This window comes from Copadichromis virginalis, linkage group LG7 (assembly GCF_057382275.1).
Source record: "Copadichromis virginalis isolate Kocher_CV1m ecotype Utaka linkage group LG7, C_Virginalis_male_GT1.1, whole genome shotgun sequence".
Taxonomy (NCBI): domain Eukaryota; kingdom Metazoa; phylum Chordata; class Actinopteri; order Cichliformes; family Cichlidae; genus Copadichromis; species Copadichromis virginalis.
The window spans coordinates 54993505-55016780 of NC_140624.1; the positions used below are offsets into that span (position 1 = coordinate 54993505).

At 38.5% G+C, this 23276-nt stretch overlaps 1 protein-coding gene across 5 annotated transcripts in view; it reads left to right on the top strand.

Moving 5' to 3' along the window:
* Window positions 1-23276, top strand: part of mast4 (microtubule associated serine/threonine kinase family member 4) — a 99973-nt gene that overhangs the window by 51492 nt on the left and 25205 nt on the right. Inside the window, exons 1-5 of one of the 5 annotated variants that reach the window (XM_085464258.1) lie at window positions 3228-3440; window positions 5869-5949; window positions 19327-19415; window positions 22013-22082; window positions 22334-22354. In XM_085464258.1, coding sequence (XP_085320384.1) covers window positions 3394-3440; window positions 5869-5949; window positions 19327-19415; window positions 22013-22082; window positions 22334-22354 — 308 coding nt within the window. In that variant the 5' untranslated portion in view covers window positions 3228-3393. Of the gene's footprint in view, window positions 1-3227; window positions 3441-5868; window positions 5950-19326; window positions 19416-19460; window positions 20127-22012; window positions 22083-22333; window positions 22355-23276 lie in introns of those variants that run through there. The other 4 variants (XM_085464255.1, XM_085464256.1, XM_085464259.1 and 1 more) reach the window with 4 other exon arrangements.

Sequence of the window (23276 nt, forward strand, 5' to 3'; positions counted from 1 at the left end):
ACAATATCCCATACAAACATGTGTAAAATATACAATAACAGCACAGAGTAAGCTGAAATATTTCTGAAATATGGCTGCTGTAACAGTAGTAATCAATTATGTTAGTCACCAGAACGAGTACTTGCAAAATTCTGAAAATGTAAAAGTATTTCTTTTTTACTGCTATAGGTAGTGTATGTCAAGGCTGCAGTTCTATTGAAAATGAATGGCATACCGTATAATGATTAGTGTGTGTTCTAGTCTTCTAGTCTATGCGTACAGAAGAAAGATGCATACAAGCACATTAAAAACTATTTGTGACAAATAGTTTAGCTGCTGTGATAACTTGGATACGTTGGGTGTGGAATTACTTTGTGTTTCAGTACAGAAAACTGATTTGCAAAAGTCAATATTCAAACAGTGCCACTGTGCTTTTCAGATCAACGATGGAAATGCCTCCAATTTAGCAAAGTACCTAAAAGATCTGTTTAAGAAATTCAAGGTTACTGAGTTCTAGTTGAACATCCAAGCATTATTCTTCTTATGTTATCCTGACATACATGGTACATTTTGTTTGAGGCAGCTGGGAAGGCCATATGCTAGGTGGGTAAGTTAATGTAACTAATATTAAGCTAATGTTACTAATAGGGTTAAGTTATGTTAGCTTACATTAGCCTTATATTAACCTACTATCATTCAGTCTGTATCGTATCAACAAAATATATGTTATTTTGGTAGCAAATTTAATCAAGAGTAATGTTATTCTTTTACTTATACACGCTATTAACTTTCTTTAACACACAATAACCATAAAGGTCAGTTTTACAGTGTGGAAACACAACAATACTGTTTACTACTGGTTACACTGCAGATTTGATGAGAACACCCAGATGCTGTGCTTCAGTTCTTACTCAGCATTGTTGCAGTAAAGGCAGAACATAATTGGATAATAAGTACCCAAGGGAAGCTGAACAAGCAAATAGGAAATCATTTGAAAAACCAGGTTTTAGCCCAAAGGTTATTGGAAAAAAGATGTTAATCTCGAAAAAAACGTAAGAAGAAAAATATCTCCACATGTCAGCTTTTAAAGGTAAATCAAAGGTTGGTTTAATCAGTGTAGTCCCAAACCATTTAATATAATTTGTCCTCCAAAATGTACAGAAGCTGTTCACTGAATTTCTCAAGGAAATTCTTTGTTATTGGTTATATCATTACCTAACCTTTGTTTCTTCTCTAACAAGTCTTTTTTTTTTTAATGTGACATCATTTAGATGACAGTCCCAGGAATCAAGTTCCAGCACTGAGCAACTTTAAGCAAGCTGTTGAATTCAGGTCTTTTTAAATAAGGTTTACATATTTGTATTCATATACTGAGAGAAAGGTAAGAGGAAAGTATGCATGGATGGTTAGATGTTCTAAGGCGTTCCCAGGCCAGCTGAGAGATATAATCTCTCCAGCGTGTGCTGGGTCTGCCCCATTGATGCCTCTTGGGCGAGGTGTTCCTCTCCCAAGAGGCATCCTTGTCAGCTGCTCAAACCATTTCAACTGGCTCCTTTCGATGTGGAGGAGCAGCAGCTCTGAGCCCTTCCCAGATGGTTGAACTCCTCACCCCTGTCCGTGATCTCGTTCTTTCGGTCACTGCCCACAGCAGTAGATTGACTGGTAAATTGAGAGCTTCGATTTTACACTTTACCACGACGGACCGGTACAGCATCCGCATCACTGCAGCCGCAGCACCGATCCGTCTGTCGATCTCCCTTCTCCCGTCACTCATGAACAAGACCCCGAGATACTTGAACTCCTCTACTTGGGGCAGGAAATCGTCCCTGAGCTGGAGTGGGCACTTCACCCTTTTCTAGCAGAGGACCAGGACTGTAACCTCTAGTTTGAATTAAGGTAGTATAAATCTATTGGATTTAGCATGTAGAACATATTGCCAACCACATCTGAAAGTGTTTTGTAGCTGTTGTAAGAAATTACAGTTTAAAAGCCGGCCAAGAAAGCCAATGTGATAATTCATGTAACAGTACACTGTCCCTTACAATAGCAGTGAATTAAAATGTTACCCTTGCGCACAAAGTATTGTGAAAAAAGTGAATTTTAATTTTAATTTAAACCTGGCTAATGTCTTGTGTCTGCACATCCGGAAAAAAATAAAATAAATAAAAAATAAATATTTGACATTTTAAATAGCCGTACATTTGACCTTTTATACTCTAGATACAGCTTTACACCTCCTTATGTGGCACTTCCTGCTTTCTACGTCTGCAGTTAATGCAGTGTTTGGTGTCATCTGCAGTACCTCTTTGCTCCTCAGACATGTTCGTAGTAATAAAGAATTCATTAGTGTACTGTCTGAATGAGTGAGGTCTCCTTTGCCCTCTATATTTCTCCAGCCAAATCCAGGTTGCACAAAGCATCATCCTACAGCAGCTATCTTTTGCAGTTCCTGTAGCTGACTCATTGCAAACACGTTTTCTGGAAATGTTTCTTTTACAGAGTGATGTCAAATTATTCCTAATAACCTCAATCTTTTGTAACTCAGCAACTCATTCACAGATAATTTCCTGTGAGTCATTGACTCATTTCAACTTCTTGGGATCTTGATGGTCTGGCAGTACGAATAATTTTGCTGATGATGAATAATAATTTTCAGGGTGCTTTAAATTGCTCCAGGACACTCTGGGTGCGTCATCCTACTGTACTTCTTTGAGTTTCAGTTTATGGCTCCCTAGCTTAAACACAAGCACTTCATCATTTCTCAGTTTCGCTGCATGTCTCCCTTTAAAAACAAAGCAAAACCAAAAAACATCTTTGCAGTTATTTCTGCGAGTTTGATTTACAGTCCTGCTTCCTGTACATTGACGGAGGCAGACTGGCAGTTAGCGACGCATTTTGTTTCTCTTCTGAAGATGACATCATCCCTGTGCTTGTGTTGACATCGCACGGAGCAGCCTCACATTAGCGTCTGTCAAGGTGACTGCACGTCCAAGACTTGCGTTAAATTTCTGCTCCGTAGCAAGTCACCAGCTTGTGAAGGGGTTGTGGTGGTGGTGGGGGGGCACAAATGTGCATGTGTTTGAAGGAGCAGGAGGCGTGTATTAGGGGAGGGGAGAAGGGGTATTGTCCTGCCTCCATGCCCTCCGCAGGCAACTGAGGATCTCATTTGACAGCTTCAAGGTGGAACGTGGAAAGACCAAAACAAGAGCCGTAGCCCCCCCACCCCCTTTTTTCCCTTTTTTTTTTTTTTTTTTAAACCCCCTCCCTTTTTTATACGGGGGAGAGAAAACCAATCCGTCTCATCGTCCTGTGGTGGCTGGGTTTGGCTCTTTGTCAGTGCAGGGGGGGGGGTAGTAGACAGGCAGTGTGAATGCATATCATGACCACAATAGAGCAAACGAGCACAGTTCAGCCATGAAAGCCCAGCGGGAGAGGCTGAGAATTCCAGGGCTGACGCTAGAGTGAGTATTTTCCTCTGTTATCCTACCCAGGAGACGGCTCCTCTGAAGTATGTAGCTTGATCCATCTCTGTGTCTTATTTGTTGCTGTCTTTTACTGTTGCTTTATGCTGTTTGCTGTGTTAGCATTAGCAGCAGCAGCACCTGCAGCAGGAAGTCTAAAGCCAGATCTTTAACAGCTAGGTAACAGCAGCTTACATGTGCTCGCGTGTCTGTGTTTATGTTCGTGTTCACAGATTTATGTTATCATGCACGGGCATGTGATGGACAGATACTGTAACGTGCCACGAAAAAGGAGTGCCGCAACTGCACAATATGTTTTACTTGCTGGTGTGACACAAGCAAACAGTGCACACGTAGAAAGCATTCACAGAGCAACACCTATCAAGAGTGTTGAGACGATGTTTGTTAGATGAAGCAGTGAAGCGTTGAAGGCTGTGTGGTTTAAATGTCAGTTTCCGCTTTTATCACAGCTCTTGTCATTGGTTTGATTTCATACACTTTTTATTTAGGTCAACAAGGCATTTGTTATGGTTCCCTCCATTTGAGGATTTAAAATCTGCATTTCAGGATACATTTTTACAGTGTTAGTCATCCATCAAACTAGACTTTTCTAAAATGTTTGGAATGGAATTTAGCAGATAATGATTGTATAATATATTATGTCATATTTTAAAAATCTCCAAGCAAACATCGCCCACTAATTATATTTGCTGTGATACTCTTGTGATGTCGGGGCATACCAAATTGTGGTTCTGAATAAGGTTGGTGATATACCAATGATATAATTTTTCACATTGGCAGCGAATCCCAACAAAAGTGTTAAACTGAATTTCCTCTCCAGTGTTTCCCAAAGATTTAAACTGTAGTGATGGAAGGTAGACAGGAGTGCATGAAAGGAAGTGCTTTTAAAAAATAAATAATACCTGATATAATTTGTCACAAACACTAGAGAGGCAGATACTGAGTATTAAGTAAGTTCCTCGTTCAATGGATGGATTACAACTCCACTGTTTTGGACTGCAGCTGATAAAAATAGTCGCTGTTCTGCTCTTTCGGTGTAGCAGGTCCAATTCTCTGCTTGGTGCAGGTGCTTGTTAGACCCTGCAGCAGGTCTTCAGACCAAAACAAGGTCTGCTGTTGCAAGCTGCAATCCAGTACAGTTTGAGTACATCGAGACTGTGGGATGACAGACTCAGGTCCTTAATTTTGCTTAACTGCAGCTGGGTGGTTAGTGCACGATGATATCCCTGTGCTGGTGGTGTTTCTGTAACATCGTAATAATGGTGGTCTATGATCAATATTACAGCTGACCAATGACATTGTCTCAGTATTCCGTTAGCATAAGCCAAGATTGTTTGCTAGTGCTATTTATAAAACAAACACACACACACACACACACACACACACACACACACACACACACACACACACACACAAAAACCAATCACTAGCAAGCCAAATTAAGTAATGTAGACTTTTTTCCTTTTTTCCCTACATTGCAAAGCTATTCCAACATGATTGGTCAGTTGCAATTTTGATCCCGATACCAAGATTATTATGATAATGCAGGTACAACAGCAACATGAGGATATCAGATGCAACATGGTTAGCAGTGATGAACTTTCAGAATAAGAGCAAGGGAATTGTCCAGTTGTAAATGGTTATTATTGTTTTGGACAATTCTATTGTTTTGAAAAATATACAAATAAATAATAAATTCAGACTATATTGTGCAAAAGGCACATATCTGGGAGCTAACTAACTTGGATAATTAATACATGTGTTACTGATTCAAAGTATCTACAGTTCACATGTCGTGGTTCTTGGGCAATATGAATGAAGTCTTAATGGTTGTGATGAAATGATTAGTGGTTTTAAGCTTAGCAGGGAAATGTCACTGTAAAAACCACATGGAGAGTTCTGGTTGTACCAGTCATCAGAAGAGTCTGTCGTAAAACATTCTCACCTTTACAGGACCAAATATTCTGCAGAGCAGACAGTTATGTTGAAAAATGACTCGATACACGAGGCCACATAGACTACAGTAGAGAAAGTGAAAGTCATTCTGTATGGGCTGACCAACAGGAGATTCACCGTCTCTAAAATCAGTTAAGACTGGTTAATCTATAACTGCTTTTATGAGCATTTTAGCGAACGCACATGATTGACATGTTTTGTTTTAGTCTGAATAGTCTACAAGGTCAGACATCCCCAATGTTAAACGAAAACTGGCGAACTAGACAAATGCCTCGGAGACCTGCTGTTCAAACACAACTTAAGTTCATTTGACAGGGATCATTTACTCTTCATGATGCTGCTGTTTTCATCTGGGCATGTGTCTGAGTTGTGGGGGTTTTGTCTTTGTGTGCGTGAGTGTGAGAGAGAGTGATAAAAGACAACTATTCACTAGAGTCCATTTAACTTGCAGCCTCACTCCCAGAAGCTTGAGCCCTACTCCCACTAGCCCTTGCAGTCCGTGCAGCCCACTGCACGCTTTTCATTTCTGGAGGTAAGCAAGAGTTCTTCAACCATGGATGTTTTGTTTTGAAGGGCCTGTTGGTGCATGTTACCTTGTCTTCACCTGTCATATGGCTCAAGCGCGACAACAAAATCATCTGCCATTGAAATGACATTGAAAGGGGAGGACGTGATACTTATATAATGTTGATAATGTCACCCCTTCCCCCATCTTGTCCCTCTCTGTTCTGAGGTTTAGGCTTCTCTTTCATGTGCTAAGTAGGATTTGTGGCATTTGCAATACATCAAAGTTAATTATGGTCTCAATCTGTGTGAATCCCAGGCTTGTTTCATTTAGGATTGAAGAGTATTCAAAACAGTAAAAGCTGGTAATGGTTCAACATCAGGGCTTATTGGTTAGATCTCAAATAGTTTATAATTAGATTTTAAATGATGCGTGTCACTCTGTCCTCTCTCCGTTCTCCACATTATACCTAGCCAGATGCTTTAAAACTGCGATTGTTCATGGGCCAACTATGTGTGCTTCACTTTGAAATGACAGAGTCGGGTTGAAGCCATCTTGCTGGTGAGGTAATGTTTGTATAACTACAGGTGAGCTGATCAGGCAGTCTGCACACATGGCATGAAAGCACTAGATGAGATCTTTGTGTCCTTGTGTCCTCTCTACAGTCTGTGAGTCTGTACAGTTTTAGCGAAAGCAGGTTTTTTTGCCTCCTATATTAAGTTTAGACAAACATTCTGCAGCATATTCTTTCACCATTGGCTCACTTTGAGTGAACAGTCTTAGAGTCAGTTCATTAAACATATATGTTTTACTGATATGAAGAGTGCCACGGTCTTCTGTCAGGTTTATTCAGCCTGAATCTAAAGCACACGTGCCAAGAAAAATGGGTGGAATCAAACTTGGAATGAATTTTTCTGCAGCTCATTCAAAACGCTCAATTCTGAGAATTTTCTGTATCAATGAATAGCATGAAAACACCCACCCATTTCACCTCTGGTCTCCTCTTGTTCCTGCTCAGCTTTCATAGAGAGTCAAGTGGAGCAGGTATTTAAGTGAGTCAGCTCCATACAAGAATGTAGAAAGGTTTTATTTTTATATATATTTATTGACATTTTCAGATTTTATTCATGTGCCAGTGGACATGGTCACAGTTAAGAAGCCAAATCAGAACACTTGTGGTGATCCTATAGGACCATTACATAGCAACACATGTACCATCATAATGTATATCAATATATATATCAACTGTTTTGTTTTTTTTTGTTTGTTTTTGTTTTTTTGTTTTTGTTTTGTTTTTTTGGATCTTTAGCCATCAGAATTGTTGTTGTCTGAAGGACAAGGAAGATGCCTAGCGGATTTACTTTACCAAGTGGATCATCATGCCCTTGCCATATTGGTCCATTTGATTGACATTTATTTTAGTTATGTATTTTTTTTATTTTCAGTTGTTACAGACGGGACTGAGGGATAGGACAGGGAAAAAGAAAGAAAGAGAGAGAGGGAGAGAAAGAAAAATAGAGGGGAGAAGAGATGGTGGGAAGGGGAAAGAAAGAAAATGTTTTGTTTCATGTTTTTTGCAATTTCATATTTAGATGGACAGTCGTGACCTGCCTTAGTGCTGATTAAAATGTGATTTTAGGTGCTTTTGAGAAATTAAACCTTTCATTTGCTGACATTTAATAAGAGATGTATAAATTTAAAGGCTGCACAGCAGTGTCTGAATGCGATATTATCTGGCAAGAGTTGCAAAATCTGTCTTTGAATATTAGTCCCAGTATTAGTTGAGCCATGTTCAACTTCTTTGCCTGACAACATAGTTGTTTGCCAGATCTCTGAGTCAGCAACACTGCTGCGTCAACACTGGCCTCAAATCCTTGAGGGCACTGGGGCTTTTCACGCAGTGCTAAAGATGGTGAATCCGGCCTTAAAAGATATTGACTCCATGGTCTGAAAACTGCAGAGTATTTGCTCTTTAAGAGATATGAAGATTTAGACTATATGGTCTAATAAAGTAAAATCAGAGATATTGCTGGTTGAACTGTTAACCCACTGGAACCTGCACTTAATAACATTTTCTGAAAATGTTTTTTTTTGGTTTAAAGTTACCCTATGGAGTAATTTACCGCCATTAGTGTTAATATGGTCACCATTAGATTAATAGAATCCAACATACAGGCAATTCACACGAGTCAAAGTGTTCTGACTCCTCTAAATCCTCAGTTTCAGGCTGACTTATTCTTAGTCTTGGCTTTTCATGTTCTCAGAGACTGTGACATGCCAAATACAGTGATCTTACAGTGAGCGCTTCTCTTACCTGCTGTTCAGATGTTGCTTTTACAAGGGGCAGCCAATCAAAAGAATTTTAAAATGACTAATTTTAGCCGTTGGATGAACTGACGAGCTTACCCAAGGACCCGCTTTAACATAAACAAAGATAGTTTCCATATTAGTTTTAAACTGAGTAATTCAGTGCTATTATAGAAAGAGTGAAATAGTAATTATAAATATATGGACCTAGAAATGAATACAATAGGTTCCCTTTAATGGTTTTGATTCCTTCTTTTAAGAGCTACTAGAAAAAGAGGCACAGCAACCCTGATTTTTCTACTTGTGATGTCAGCACAAGCAGTGACCTCCCTATTCATGCTGCTCTATGCAAGTTTGACTTTGAACCATCTGAACTGCCATTTCTAATGTGGAACACAGAAACGGAGCAGGGCCATAATTAGAGTGAAGGCTGTCACGCTGGCCTGTAGGGAGAAGGACTGAGCCACTCTGACAGAATACACACACAAACTCAGGTTTTACACGGATAAAAATAACTTCTGATGACGACACAGTCGCCAAAGATTGTGCATGTGAAGTAGCAGTGGTTAGGTGCCAGTCTTTGTTGGTTTTGCATTCCATCTCTCTTCCTTAGCTTTTGAATCCCTTCCAGACAGCATACTTGGCAAGTTATTAGACTCATTGCTCATTGCTTCCTGATGGTCTTCAGGTCTGACCTGGAACTTCCTCAGTGAGGATTGCAGCCTGTCTTTGAACTGCTTTGTTGTCCTGGTTGAAGAATGATATACTATCTTAATCTCACTGGCTGTAGCAAGATTTTATAGTTAGAAATCTAGGTGTAATAATGCTTTACATAACTGAAATAAATAACTAAACAAATATACAAATAGTTAACCAAATAACTTACGCTCTTATTAAACGTGCAATATTTTTGAGACATTTATTCAAGTGTCAACTCTGATTTATCAGCAAAAACAGACATGTCCTCTTTATTAAAATGCAAGTTACTCTTAATCAATCTTCTAAGGTACATTAGTCTTTGTGTGCATGTGCTCACATGAGGTTCACATCTTTTTTACAACTTGAAGCTCAGATGAGAAAGGACAGATGTTTTTATGTTGGATTGTGAAAGTGCCATCTTCAGTATACTGACTGTAAACTGTGCATGTGATTGTGGGACTCTTATCGTTGCTCTGGAGCTGTAAAGTGTGTTTTCAGGGCTGAACTCTGCTCTTCCCTGTGTAGAATTATCACTGAATAAAACTACTTTGGGAGAAGCTTTTAATGGTTCCTCTTGTTTGAGATATTGTTTTGTTTGGAGACCTGACAGCTACTTCAGAGAATTTGCCTGCATGCTTTGCACGTTACAGGCTGCGGTGATCAGCTGACCTGAACTCTCACACATACGCGCAGCACTCAGAAGTTACATTCATCACTGAACTGACGGAGCGAATTGTTTGCATGTGAATTCCCAAGTTTAGCTCTGAGATTTTATTTATTTTGCTCGCCTGAAACATCAGACTTATAAAGCTTGCCATTGTTTTTTATTCATATTTTTTTGAACATTGTAAAGTTTGATGATTTCCCAGTATGCATTGTGTTTAGCTACTTATCTTTTTACATAGTAAAAAAAAATGAGTCATAGATCAAAGGTGATGTAGTTAAGGTGAAGCACCAATAAATGAATGAGGTAAGACTGTCTATGGAGCGAAGAATTTATGCAATAGCAGAAGAATCCATTGAGAAGCACAGCGTTTCAATTTCAAATAGGTCCTGCTTAATACTGACCCACCAGACTTTTGGAGGGGTGCCAGTTTGTGAACGTAGCGAATGCCCAGCAGCATCTGCTGATGATGCATTACCCCTCTGTCTCACAACCCCCCTTCACAGGATGTGAAGTGGTAGATGCCTGTTACATGATATGAAGCATGTTGAGCGCAGGGAGGACGGTGAGTGTTTGGGATACGGAACGCAATCGCAGTGAGAAGGGAAAACACAAAGTCAGCTGGTATTAGATGTCATATACCTGCAACAGTCGAGGCTGTCAGCACCTGACCTGGATCACACACTGTGTGCCGTTCAGGATCCTCCCTGGATTACTTTTTGTTTGAGGACAGAGGAGGACAACGTGTCCTCCCTGCTAGTGTGTTTATGCCGCAGCTGCCTGCAGATGTGCCTGTGCAGAGGAAGTTTGGACCTAAGGAGAGTACTTGTCAAGACTGCTCCAGAGGTCACCACCTCTTGAACTCTGATAGCCATCGGTTCTGCTCATCAAGTCTTCAGAAGCCTCCTTTACATCTCCCTCTTTGGCATGATTTGGACACAATGTCGGATTCTAGTTTGTGGACAGTTCTGTCCAACTTTAACATGCCACATTTCTTCAGTGGAGCTCGCCTGCGTCGGTCCCAAAGGTAACATCTAAAGATTGAAGAAACTTGCTACTTTTTTTTTGTACTGTGCTGCTTTTTAGTTAGGGTCCTTCAAATAATGTAGTCAGGCTCAGATATGCGTCTTTACGGAGCAAAACGTTTTATTTTCTACCAAATGGATTTACATGCACAGTTTCTGGAGCTTTGAGTGGCAGCAGGGACCGTGTTTACAGTAGTAGGTGTATGAGGCCAACATGAATAAGAAGCTGGGTGTTGCCGTCTTGCCTGTTGTGCGTTATTTGCTTTGTGCAGTTGAATGTGTTGTTGAGGTAGTCTCAGGTTTCCCACATGGATCATTCATATTAATTTACAGTGAGAATGTGACAATTGGGATGGTTGTTTAATTGTTTGCTGTTGATCTTGTTTCAGTATGTGTCCATTGCCAATAAAATGTATTTTATTCTGAAAAATTGTATAAAGTCCAGCTCCAGAAGACATGCTTTGATGTCGGTTATTAGTTGACATGTTAAAGACTGACTGAATTAAAAATGTTTTGCTGGTTTATGGGATTTGGTGTGTGTAGACACTGGTTTATTGCTAAGCCACTTGATCCCTTTTTTCCCCTCATATACAGTATGACATGGCTACAGTACTGGTGAAGCTCATATACTGAAATTTATTTTTAATCCATGTCCTGACCTATTTTGCAGTGCAGAATAGCTTAACATGAGAGACTGGCAGTTTTTCTGGACATCTTGCATTATTCATAAATGTGTTTGTCTTTTCCCCCCCACTGTTCGTGACAAGTTACCCGTTTATTCACAAATATTATTAAATAATTAATGTAATGTAGATATTAAGATTTTTATATACCAGTAAATCTTTGACCTGAGATGAGCTGGAATGGATTTCCATTTATATTAGGGCTGAACGATATATCGCATTTGCGATAATATCGCGACATGATCAAGTGCAATTTTCTAACCGCAAAGGCTGCGATTATACTCTGGACATGTCCAAATTCATGGGCTGCATCCTCCTGAGGCCGCATTTGTGGACCGATTACGTCACAGCGACGCGCCGAAGGCTGTCCAAATTACTACCATATCCCAGAATTCATAGCGCGGCCCAGCCAAACTCCAGTTTCCAACAATGGCGGCCGCTACTAAGTTTTAAAATTACTCATACTAATCTTTCTGGGTCACAAAATAAACTTTTAAAATATTTTCAGGCGAGAAAGTAGTTGTGTAAACATCAAATATCTGCTCGGTTTATCAAGATATCCCATATTTGCAAAAGTGCTTCGACGTTTTCAGAGGCGTCTGCTACCCACCAGCTCGACAGCTAGCCGGGAGCTCGAGGGTTACTGATGTGGCCGAGAACGGCACAACTCCCGGCACATCATTTTCAGATCACCGCGGAGTTTCGCTGCTCGGGTTAAACGTAATATATACGTCACTTAGACAACCTAAAAATGTTATTGTTGGGCTTTTTTCAGTGTTTTGTTTGTTCGTGAGTAAATCGGTTTGGCTGAGATTAAAGTTATTAGATTAGATAAAATAAAACTTTATTAATCCCCCGGGTGGGTTCCTCCTTGGTTTTCACACAGCTGACTAAACGTCAAACAGAAAACTTATTAAACAGAAGTATGAGACAGTCGAGAATTTACACCAGTGTCTGGTTATATTTTAGATAGCAAGAAGCAGACGGCCGAGTTTATTAAACTCCACCAAGACAGCGGTGACGCTAATCAGAACTAGCCTTCTGATTCAGAAGGCTAGACCGTCCAATTTCACGCCTTTAAATTTTATGTGTAATGTTACTGACTGCAGAGATCAGTAAGATGTGTGTATTTTTTATTTATTAGTTTTATTTATTTAATATTATTTTTTAATTGAATGACTGTCTAGTAGTTCACAGATGTCGAAAAACTGAGTGTGGTAAAGCCACTGATTTTGTTTATGTATATTTCTGCAATCTGCACATTGTACTGACTTTCATTTTAATGTTTACACCAGGGTTCCTTGTCAGCACTTTATGCTCAGATGTTTGTAAGCTAAAAATAAACTATTGTGTATGTTCAAATATACTGTTGTGATTGAAGAAGTTAAATAAAAATGTCAGTCATCAATTCATGCATCACCTCATGTTATCATAACAGAGGTCTGTCTTCCAGGAAAGAACAGTTTAAAATTAATGTAATATAGTATTGGCCATACTATATGATGTATTGCTTGTCTTTGTTTAATAATACAGAAGACAAAGACCTTAAAAAATAATCGCATATCGCATCGCAATCGCAATATTGGGGCAAAAAATCGCAATTAGATTATTTTCCATAATCGTTCAGCCCTAATTTATATATTTTTTTCATTACTTATAGCATTGGTAATGAGGAAAAAAGGGAAGGAGGATAAAGTAAGCTGTTTTCTGTAATATTTAATTTATGCCAAATTGACATGAGGTACAAAGTAAATTATGTCATAAACCAAATGTGAAAATATATTTTTTTTAAAAAAGGTGCAGATACAACTGGGATTAGTTTAAAGGAAACAGCTGCCTTCAAAAATGAGCAGCTAGGCTTTTTACCCAAGCAGCAAGTATTTAAATACTATTAATAGAGTGGTGTGTGTCGTATGTCTGACTTTGAATTTGGGTTTGTCAGCACAGAGTTGCAATTTGTTTCATTGCGCTTTGTCAGCTCACCTGACAGCTGTGACAGGGGAGCAAAACTCGCGGAAGTTAAAAAGATTAAACATGGCTTTTTGTTGACATGGGTCAGGATGAGACATTTCAGATTTATCTGGAATCTAAGGAAATCAAAGGGCTTTATCTATTTTTGCCTCTTCCTGTGTCCCGAATAAGTAACCAAGCTGAATTCTAAGAAATTGCTTCTGACAGATTGAAACTACTGTGTGTTTGAGTAATGTAGGTTACTGTAAAAGGAGTCTTAAAAGTAAGGTAAAAATAAAATGAGCTCTGCTGTGAATTCATTTTATGAGCACCCTTGGAAAGTATTTTTAGTGGTTTAAAAGAGAAATTTGTAGTAGTGCTTGTGCATAATCCAACAATGGTTTGCTGATCCGGACAAGTTTGCATAATACTGAGACTTTTCAAATAGTTATGGATCCATTCCAGGAATCTCACACATCTGCAGTACAGCATAAATACTGGCCTACTTTCTCACTATCATCTTTGCCCAGGGCTTCTTTATCCCCCCCTTTAAAGCTTCACTATACCAACATGATTTCCCCCCCTCACTGTGGCCACAGAGGGGCTTCTACCAAAGCTCAGCTTAGCATCAAATGTGATGAAGATGAACTGCATGCTGTCACAAATTGTGGAAGTCTTTTTGTGAAGTAATCCAGGAACAGTTGTTTAAATCTCTCAATGAGTGGCAGTCAGGAGTCATGAAGGTACAAACACTGGGGTGGGCAATGTGAAGGTGAAACAACAAGAAGCTTGATTGGGCGACAGTGTGGCATTCACTTGGCTGAATGCTCGTAGAGGGTATAAATAGATGTCATTAAATTTGATCCTCTACGAGAACCTGTGTACCAGATATTATTCACTCAGTCCCCATCATGATAAATGATTAATGGAACATGTCCACAGTCATGATTCGCTCTAGAAACCAGAGTAAACAAGGATGACTGGGATTTCAGTCAAAATCGGATTTCCCTTCTGATGTAGGGAGATAAACTTGGATTTTTGAGTGCCAGTGGGGTAGCAATATAACTACAAGAAGCTACAAGCAGCTTATGATGCTACACTGCTTTGTTTCCTGTTTCCTGGGCTTTAAAAGGTGAAGAAGAAAGTTGGCCAAAGGGCATTCAAAATTGTCAATACATCGGCTCTGACTTTGGTTCATGTTATCCTCCATATGAGTTTATGAAACCGGGGAAATTCTTTTAGAGGGGTCGCTTTAATTGAACGTGTTTTCCGTTGTGATAGAAAACTATTACATTTGGAACATCTGTGTTTTACGAGGCACATAATATTGAAGTTGAAATAAATTGCGTATACATTGGTGCTTCATTGGATATCCAAAAGGGGGGGGGAAAAAAAGAACATTTGCAGCGCTATTTTAAACAACTTCCTGTGAGGTTGCTGCATGCCCCTGCATCTATGATTTCAGCTTTGATGCTACTCTGCTAAATGTGCTAACAGTGCTGAAAGTATTGTAAACAACAGGATGGAAGCCAGTTAGCTGGAGGAAGAAAAAAAACAAACCAAAACAGAAACCACTTTTATGACACATAATTCCCTACCAGCACAACATATGAATAGACATTGAAACTATGATGGCTGTTATATTCAGGTAAAAACTGCTACCTGTGGTGTTTCTGTGGTGTCAATAAAATGTAAAACTGTATCCAAGCATGTGAGTGAGCAAGCATATTAATGTAACTATGTAGCTGACTGTTTTTTTGCACTTGAAAAGAGAGAAAATATGTTAACATTGTAATAACGATATCTTGCCAAGTCTGGTTAATTCAATTGGCAATGAAGTCAGTGCTACAATGTAGCAAAATGTTGGTTAATGTGGCTACAACAGCATTATTAAAATAGAAACACTGTAGCCAAAACTGCTACGCTTTTAAATTGAAATAAATGAATATTATTAACTTAGATTGTGACTATAACAGATGGCTTTAAAAAGAGTGACCCTTTGTGCACCAATCTTACTGTGATACACCCACAGGTACAACTGAAGGTTCTTATCTACATCTGATACTATGATGTCACCGTGTTTCTTACCAGCCACCTACCCACAATGACCTTTGTACCTTTTATTCACCTTGATAAAAGCAACATATTATTTTAACATGGCATCTAATTTGTGCCCATAAACTTGTGCCTGATATATTCAGATGTTGTTTGGTAACTACCGAGCAGCACCTGAGCATTGTGGAAGACACATAAATTAGTTATTTTTAAGTATATATCAGTTTGAGTGCTTTAAATGTTTATTTCTTTAAAGGAAGAAGGCTCCTGTGCGTTCTTTCAGTACTTTTTCTTTCAGTTGCTTAAGTCTGCCCAAAGTTAATCTGGGAAAATCATGTCCCATCAAGTCCAACTACTTCATTTAGCACTGAGCCTCTTTAAAGAAATGTAAAGTTAGTGGAAGATATTGTAGCAACCTCAGGAGGCATCTGCAAAGTGAGCACAAAAAGATTAATGGGACTATAAATGCTGGAATGAATTTAGTGGTGATTTGTTGTGTTTATTGTAGCTGTACAGTTAGATTACAATTTCTGTGGATGTGTGGCGTAGTTTCCAGTGTTTGTTTGAGTGACAGCATTGTTTAGATAGCAGTAACCAACATTTGGACTGCAGTTAATCACCTGCCGTCTGTGTGCATCTTCAGTGGCTGTTAAATGTTGAATACAGAAGCATTCCCATAACCATGTGGATTGGTTTTATAAATCTACAATGCTTTGATACATTAGTCATTTATACAGATTTTTGTAGGAACTTTACAGTACATGGTAACTGTAATGGTGTAATTGTAACCAAGCAGTTGTGAGAGCCTGATAGTGAAGACTAAATGACAGTTTATTGTTGGTAAATCTAGCTCCCAGTACTATAATTTAACATTTACAGCGTTGCTCTCAAGTCGTAGTGGAGTTTTGTAATTGTCACTTTTTGGGCTGCAAAAATCACTCACACTTAAAAAAAAAAAAAACACCTTCCAGTACAGGACTATGTTGCTGCTGGACAGCATTTCTAAGCCACATTACATTTTGTTATAAGGTATAAATATGGCCGTATCATCCTTAGCAGCGTTTCTGAAATCGTGTCTTTTGAGAGGACAGAGCATTGAGAGCTTATTGCAGCACATCAGCTGTGATAAAAGTTTCTTGTTTCTCTTTGCTGTTGCCGGTGTGACATTGAGAGCTCTGCAGTGGCACCTCTTTGAGTGGGTCTGCAGCAGTGTTAACGTAATCATGAGGGACGCCTGCTCACGCTGCACCACGCCATTGCAATGTGATCAATCTGTGCATTCACTGCAACACACAGGATGACACTGACTTCTCTCTGTAGCTCCAACATGTATGGCTGTTTCCTCTACTGCAGCAAAGTACTTCACAACATTTCCATGCCAGTTGTCTTATTTCTCCCTCAAAACATTTTCTCTCCTTCAGTAAAGAAAAAAATGGAGGAGAAATGTGTTTGTAGGAAAATATGAAATAACATTTGAAAATTCAGTTGGAAATGGTTCACATCTCTGAGGAGGTTATGTAACAGGGTGTCATTGAATGTCTGACCTTGAAGTGAATTCATGTTCTTCAGGCATTATGTGTTTCCACTGACAGCCTCTAATTTGAAATTATAAACCCAGCACGAACTTCATTGAACAGTGAAGGTACTTTTATACTGAAATATTTCATTTTTCCCTCAAGGTTAAAAGCTGCCCTTCCTTTGAGTCACATGGTATTGGTCACAGTGGCTCCTCATGAGTCATAGTCCTGTATTAAATGACCAACAAATATGGAAATATTATGAAGGCTGTGCAAAGAACCTGCTTTTTGTTGAGTGAAAGATGATTTTATTGTTAATGGTGTCTCTTATTTTAATGGCTGTTGGCTCGAGGACTGTAGCCTCCCTGTGGAGTATATTATGTTGAGGGCAAGCTTTGGCTTTGTAATTGATCTTTATGGCAGAAATACATGGCAAATACATTTATTTTTGAATAAGTGGAATGGATGTGTAGATTGATAGTAAAGTCAGACCTTTGGTGTCTGCAGGTACACTTTCAAGACAGTTTTAAGAATATTTTTTCCAAAAATATTGGTGACATTTAGGGTTTGTATACCATCTACATATCCCTTTCAGACCTGGATCAATTTCCTCATGTTTCGAACTAAGAAGAGAAAATGTTTTGCAGAACAAAACTGATAGTATCACATATGTTCAACTAGAGCTGGGCGATATAAGATTTTTTCATATCACGATATGTTTTTTCATTTCAGGCGATAACGATATCTATCACGATATAAGCCAAATAACTATATTTGTGAGATTTAAATGTGCCGTTGCTCACAAGTAAAATGTGAAATAATCAGCAGCTTGTTTTGATTTAAATATTTATTTCCCATAATAAGTTCAACAGGGTAGATGTACTTAAGGAACATGAGACTTTTTCAGATAAATAAAGGCAAATATTGCAAACTACACAAAAGGCAGCCGCTAAAGCGTTTAAGTTTCAAAATAGAACAAACGAAACAGACTAAATTGTCAATTCCACTTAGAAACAAAATATTAATTCTAGAAATAAATCTTAGTTTGTTTTACAGAAGAACAGACAAAACTGACTAACTTTTGTCAATATCAAATAAACTGAGAACTCAAAGGAAATTCTCAATCTCTCCTTGTTGTATAGCTGAGCTTTTCAAACAGTTTTAACAGTTACTTTAGTCTGACAAAAGCCGAATGACGAATTAGCGCTTCCAGTCAGAGATTGAGCATGCACCGCTTTATTGCATTTCCAGACTTGCTTTCGGCACAATTTACAGTGCACGCTACTCTGTTTTTTGTCAGACTTGAAATAGCCGAAATACCTTCACACTACGGAACTTCTATGGCTCTTCTGTTCGACAATCTCTCCGGCGTTGGAACCATCATCTGTTTTCTCTTCAGTAACCTTTGGTCACGCTCGGTTGATTTTTCTCTAGTCAGCACACTCATTTCCTCCATTACCCGGGCGGCACAGCGGCTGGCTGCTTCCCAAACAGATACACACGTGCGGCTTGGCACTTGTGCTTTACGTAACAAAATCACGTGACGTGACTCTTCTTCTTCTTCTTCTTCCTTCTTCCTTCTTACAAGAGCGGTGAGGCCTATGGCAATAGTTACATTTTTCTATCGAGAAAAAGTTATTTCACAATACATATCGTTCTATGTTCAACGTTGCAAGAAAGAATTTTTGTTGTTTGTTGCTGACCTGTCTTAGCTCACTATTCTTGGCTGCTCTTCATATTTATACTTATCAAATCAAAATTTCAAAGCTTCATGCTGTGGGGTTTGCCTTCTTAGCTGGCAAAGAATTGATTCTAATTGCTATTGGATTCTTGCTTATATTCAAGCATTTCAAAATATTTAGTAACAGGTAAATTTTACTATTCAGTGTTTAATTATTCACATGCTGGATTCTGCAAGTCTGCAGTAAGTTTGTTTCAGAATCAGTATAATACCGCTAACATGCAGCCTTCATCATCTCTGTGTCTCTCAGCTCTCCTCGGCTAAATTCCAAACAATTAGAGTTAATTATAAGTAGTTATCTTAGGTATTTACTCACTGTCAGCCCCTTGTTGGCAAATCAAACTGGAAGTTCAAAATCTGAGTCAACACACTGACCTCTCGTGAAATAAAGAGTTCATGTTCTGTTTCACAAAGCTTGCTTCTCATGTCAGTGTCCAAGATGGTGTGATGAAAGGCTCTTTGTGTAGTATCAAGTGAATAGTGCATCTCATATTGATTGAACAATCCTAGCACAATATTCATGCTGAAGTCCATGTATCAGTCGAGCTAACAAACAAAAGCGAGATGCTCGTGTCAGTGGTGAGGTCAGGATTTTGTTGATTACATTTCAAAACTACCTGCCTAAGGCTCTGAAGCATGCACTGTTATCTTTTAAATAACCCATAACCCTTTTTTATGTTATACCTCTATTTTCTGCTTCATCTGTCTTGTCAGTTTTACAGCCATGATTTTTCCTGACTAATATGGCTCTGTGGTTTCACAGCTGCAGAACGAGCAACAGAAAAAGCCTGATAGGAAGTGGCCAGCCTTCAGGTTTACCACGACCCCATTCCCCTCTCTCATCTCTCACAGGTAAATGCATGTCTGGCACATCTCCTAATGTATGAATGCTGTGGAACAGCCCCATTGTTGGAAACATATGCACTGGGTTCATAGAAGAGGAGCCATTAATACAATATGTTCTCCAACAGGAATGCAGTCTATTGTGTAACACACAAAAAAAGGTTGAAGAACAACACAGGAAAGTTCATAGTACAGTCTGTGCACCAACCGATAATCTGTATCCACAGGATGCACTTTCTGGTACCCTCATACAGAAAAATCTGGTTAATCAGCACTGGGTACTGCTAACTGACTCTAAACCAAGATGAAGAACTTTTACTTAAAAAAAATAAAATAAAACACTGAAAAATACAGATTTTTATGTTGCGCACTTTATTGTCTGTGTCAGGTCTGTCCTGTCATGTTTGGGTAACAGTTTAACAGCACAGTGGCAAATTAAATGCAGTGATTATTTTGTGTGAGGAAGTGGTGGCCTGCAGACAGGAAATGCACAGGATTGGGGAGGGGGGGGCAGCCCTCATTTACCATAGGGCGTTTTATTTCCTGCCATTGGTCAGGAAAAACAGAGTCTCAGTGTTTGGTCTGTATTTCAAGCTTACGAGAAAGCCCAGGCTCTAAAGATGGATTCAGACCCAGAAAGCACCTGTGTTCCTGCTAATGAAAGTATCCAGCTTTGGGATTACTTAACACTGTGGCTCAGACGTAGCATTAGTTCAAAAGGTAAGAAAAACACATTTTCAGTGCTGTCAGATAGCTAAGTGCATTGACATATATCCTGGTTATGTTAAATAATAAGATGGGTTTCTACAGAAATGTAATATTTTTCTATTTAGTGAAGTGTAGGAGAACAGATTTCTGTTCATGATCATGAATTTGTTCATAAAAGAAAAACTCAGACCATATTTTGTTCCTTTTGCAGAATATGGATTAAAAAAAAGCCACTTTAAACTGTACTTTAAGGAACTGTGATTAAAGCACTTAAATATGTAACATTCATGGCTTTCTATTATTCAGTGGCTCCATCGTTGTTCCTCGATAGGGAAAAGGCCCGTGTGTGTCAGCACATGAGGTGGTCACATTGTGTTTAATTAGCTAGTTAGTCCCTGTCTTTGTGAAGAATGTTATTATGTCTGATTAATACGACACCATGGCTTTGTTTCTACATTGTGTGTAGAAACGCAACTCCTTTCTTTAACATTATATAGATGATAAAAACAAGTAAGTCATGCGTATAATTTACAAATTAGTTTCTTTTTTTCTAAAGCAGGCAGACATTTATAGACCCAGTTTAAAAAGGAAAAAGAACTTGTGCATATGAGGAGTCGTATACAAAGCTCTCTTCTAAAGGCAATATTAACTAACTTACATTTAATTAATTTAATACGGGAGTGAATGACTGCTATAGAATCTGAGAGGGGAAACAAAAGAGAATACATTTAGCCCATATATACAGTTGCATACATTGAATAATATTGTTTTTTCAGATGTTTTCTAAAAGTAAATAACAGTGTTGGAATTCTAAATTCACTAAAATTTCACTTTGTCTAAAGCATTTTGTGCGACTCACTCACTGAATTAGTTTTAATTCATTAAGCTCAGAGAACAATGCATTATTAATAGATGATGCAATGTTTTCAGCTCAGTGTAAACATGTATAGATAATATAGATATTATATCTTTTGTTTAAAAAATAATAATAATATAAAATACGTGACAAATGTGATGAACTCTGTATCCCTATTTTATCCAGTATTGCCACAAATACTGCTTTTACAGCCTCCAGCTTGACAGAGCAAGCGTGTTTTAAATGGTAGAAAAGAGATTAAGTCATATAATCTCTTTTCTACCAACGTGGTGTGGAGTCATCTCGGTCTTGGTTTCTTTTGAGAACTCTCCAACATTTGACAGATTTGTTTATGTTGATTTAGAGATGAAATATTTAGTTTGGAAACTGGTTCAGCACATCAACAGGAGAAAATATCAACTTTTTTTAAAGAATCAGCAGTCCAGCTTCTTCAATATGAAAATGTTCTTTTTTGTGGCTATAACATCTGTCCTCAGAATTTTGAGTGTTGGAAAAATCAATAAAATTATCTAAACATTGATAGATATCAGGAAAGCAATGGTTGTTTGCGCCTTAATCTATTTTCACTGAACTTTCTGTCATCCACCTAATTTTTGAACGACTTATTGAACTCTTATTAAACTCCCAGCTGTCATAGGGTAAGCGGTAGCGTATATCCTAGCCAGGTTACTGGTTCATAATGGAGCTTACACCGAGAGACAGATGGTTTCACATCGACCACATGACAAATTTAGAATTACCAGTTAACCCAATATGTATGTCTTTGGACTCTGGGAGGAAGCTTGAGTATCCAAAAGGAATCTAGAGACACACAGGGAGAACATCCAAACTCCAAACAAGACCTGATGCAACGATGCTGATGACTTAACTTTCCGTACAGTTTTGTGTATTGCAATTCATTTTTATCTTTTAAGGAATTTTGTTTCAGACATCTGTATTGTCTTGTTCATGTTTTTTGGCTCGCTTTTCATTTCCCTCTATAAAAGCACTGTGTCCTCTTTTCTCTTTTTCCCCCTTGTAGGAACAAGTCCACAAGACAGTCCTAGAAACTTCTCTCCTAGTGCCTCTGCTCATTTCTCGTTTGCACGAAGGTAACCTGACCAATTATTTTTTTCCCGTCGTAAACAAATCAGTAAGTAAAGCTCATCGTGAGACAGATGCAAATTCTTTAAAAACAGATGTGAAGTCATTGAGTCATTAAAGAAGTCTTTTCTAAGCCAGCATATGTGTAAATATTCAGCTGCTCAGGTCTGTTTATACTTACAAATTCAGCATCAGGAACATTTATTTTACACCATTTGTCAACACGATATCATATAATTCTGTATTTCTCTATCCACAGTCATTGCCACAGAGCAGACAGGTAAACTCGTGTTAGGCTTCGATTTTTTGTGAAATATTTATTACCCCACATCTGTCTGAAGTACACTTTATCATTCACATGTCCTTCATTAGTGTGCCTCACAGTAAAGGGGACACATTATGTTCTTACCTTAAGTCTAAGTGCCAGATATACATATTAAATAAGGCTAAAATTTGGCAAAGTAAACAAATGCAAACAGAATCCCAGAGAGCCAAAAAGTCAGATCGAATGCTACTTGTTTTTTCCTACTTTGCAACCAGCTGTGTTTTCTCTCCCAAAACATTCTTTTGAGTTGTCCTTATTTTTCCATATTTTTACAAATAGCCAGTGTTGCAAGGATGACGCTACAGTCATTTGGCAACAGTGGAGTAACTTTTTACTTGCTGTGTAACTTTTGGTATTTTTTTAGTAGGCGTTTTCCATCTCAGCTGGCTCGGGTACCAGGCCGATCTACTTGGTCTTAAATGGTTGTTAGGAGAAGAGAGAGAAGATGACACATGGTTCTAATTAATGTGGATCAGTTTTTTAATTAATGTTTGCTGTCAAGAGGATGAGGTGCTGCTCACAAGCACCAAGTGTTGGCCAGTGACAAGAAAGTGGACTTTCAAATTGGTCAACAAAGGGGCGGCAGGCCAAGATGTATATGAGCAGTATAATTTACTTAAAACTGTAAATCATGCAGAGGTGGCGCTCCACTCTATTGGAGCGCCACACTAACAAAGCAGAGCTGAAATGAGTATAATATGTCCCCTTTAACTCTGAGCCTTTGTTGTACTTCATTTTAACCAATAGTTTTAGTTACATTCACAAACTCTGTTTCTGTATTTTCTGCTTTTTTTGTACAGTGTCAAGTAACTAACAGGATTATTTTTTAACAAGAGAAAGCTCAACATTTATCTCCAAACTTAGGATCATTGGAGAT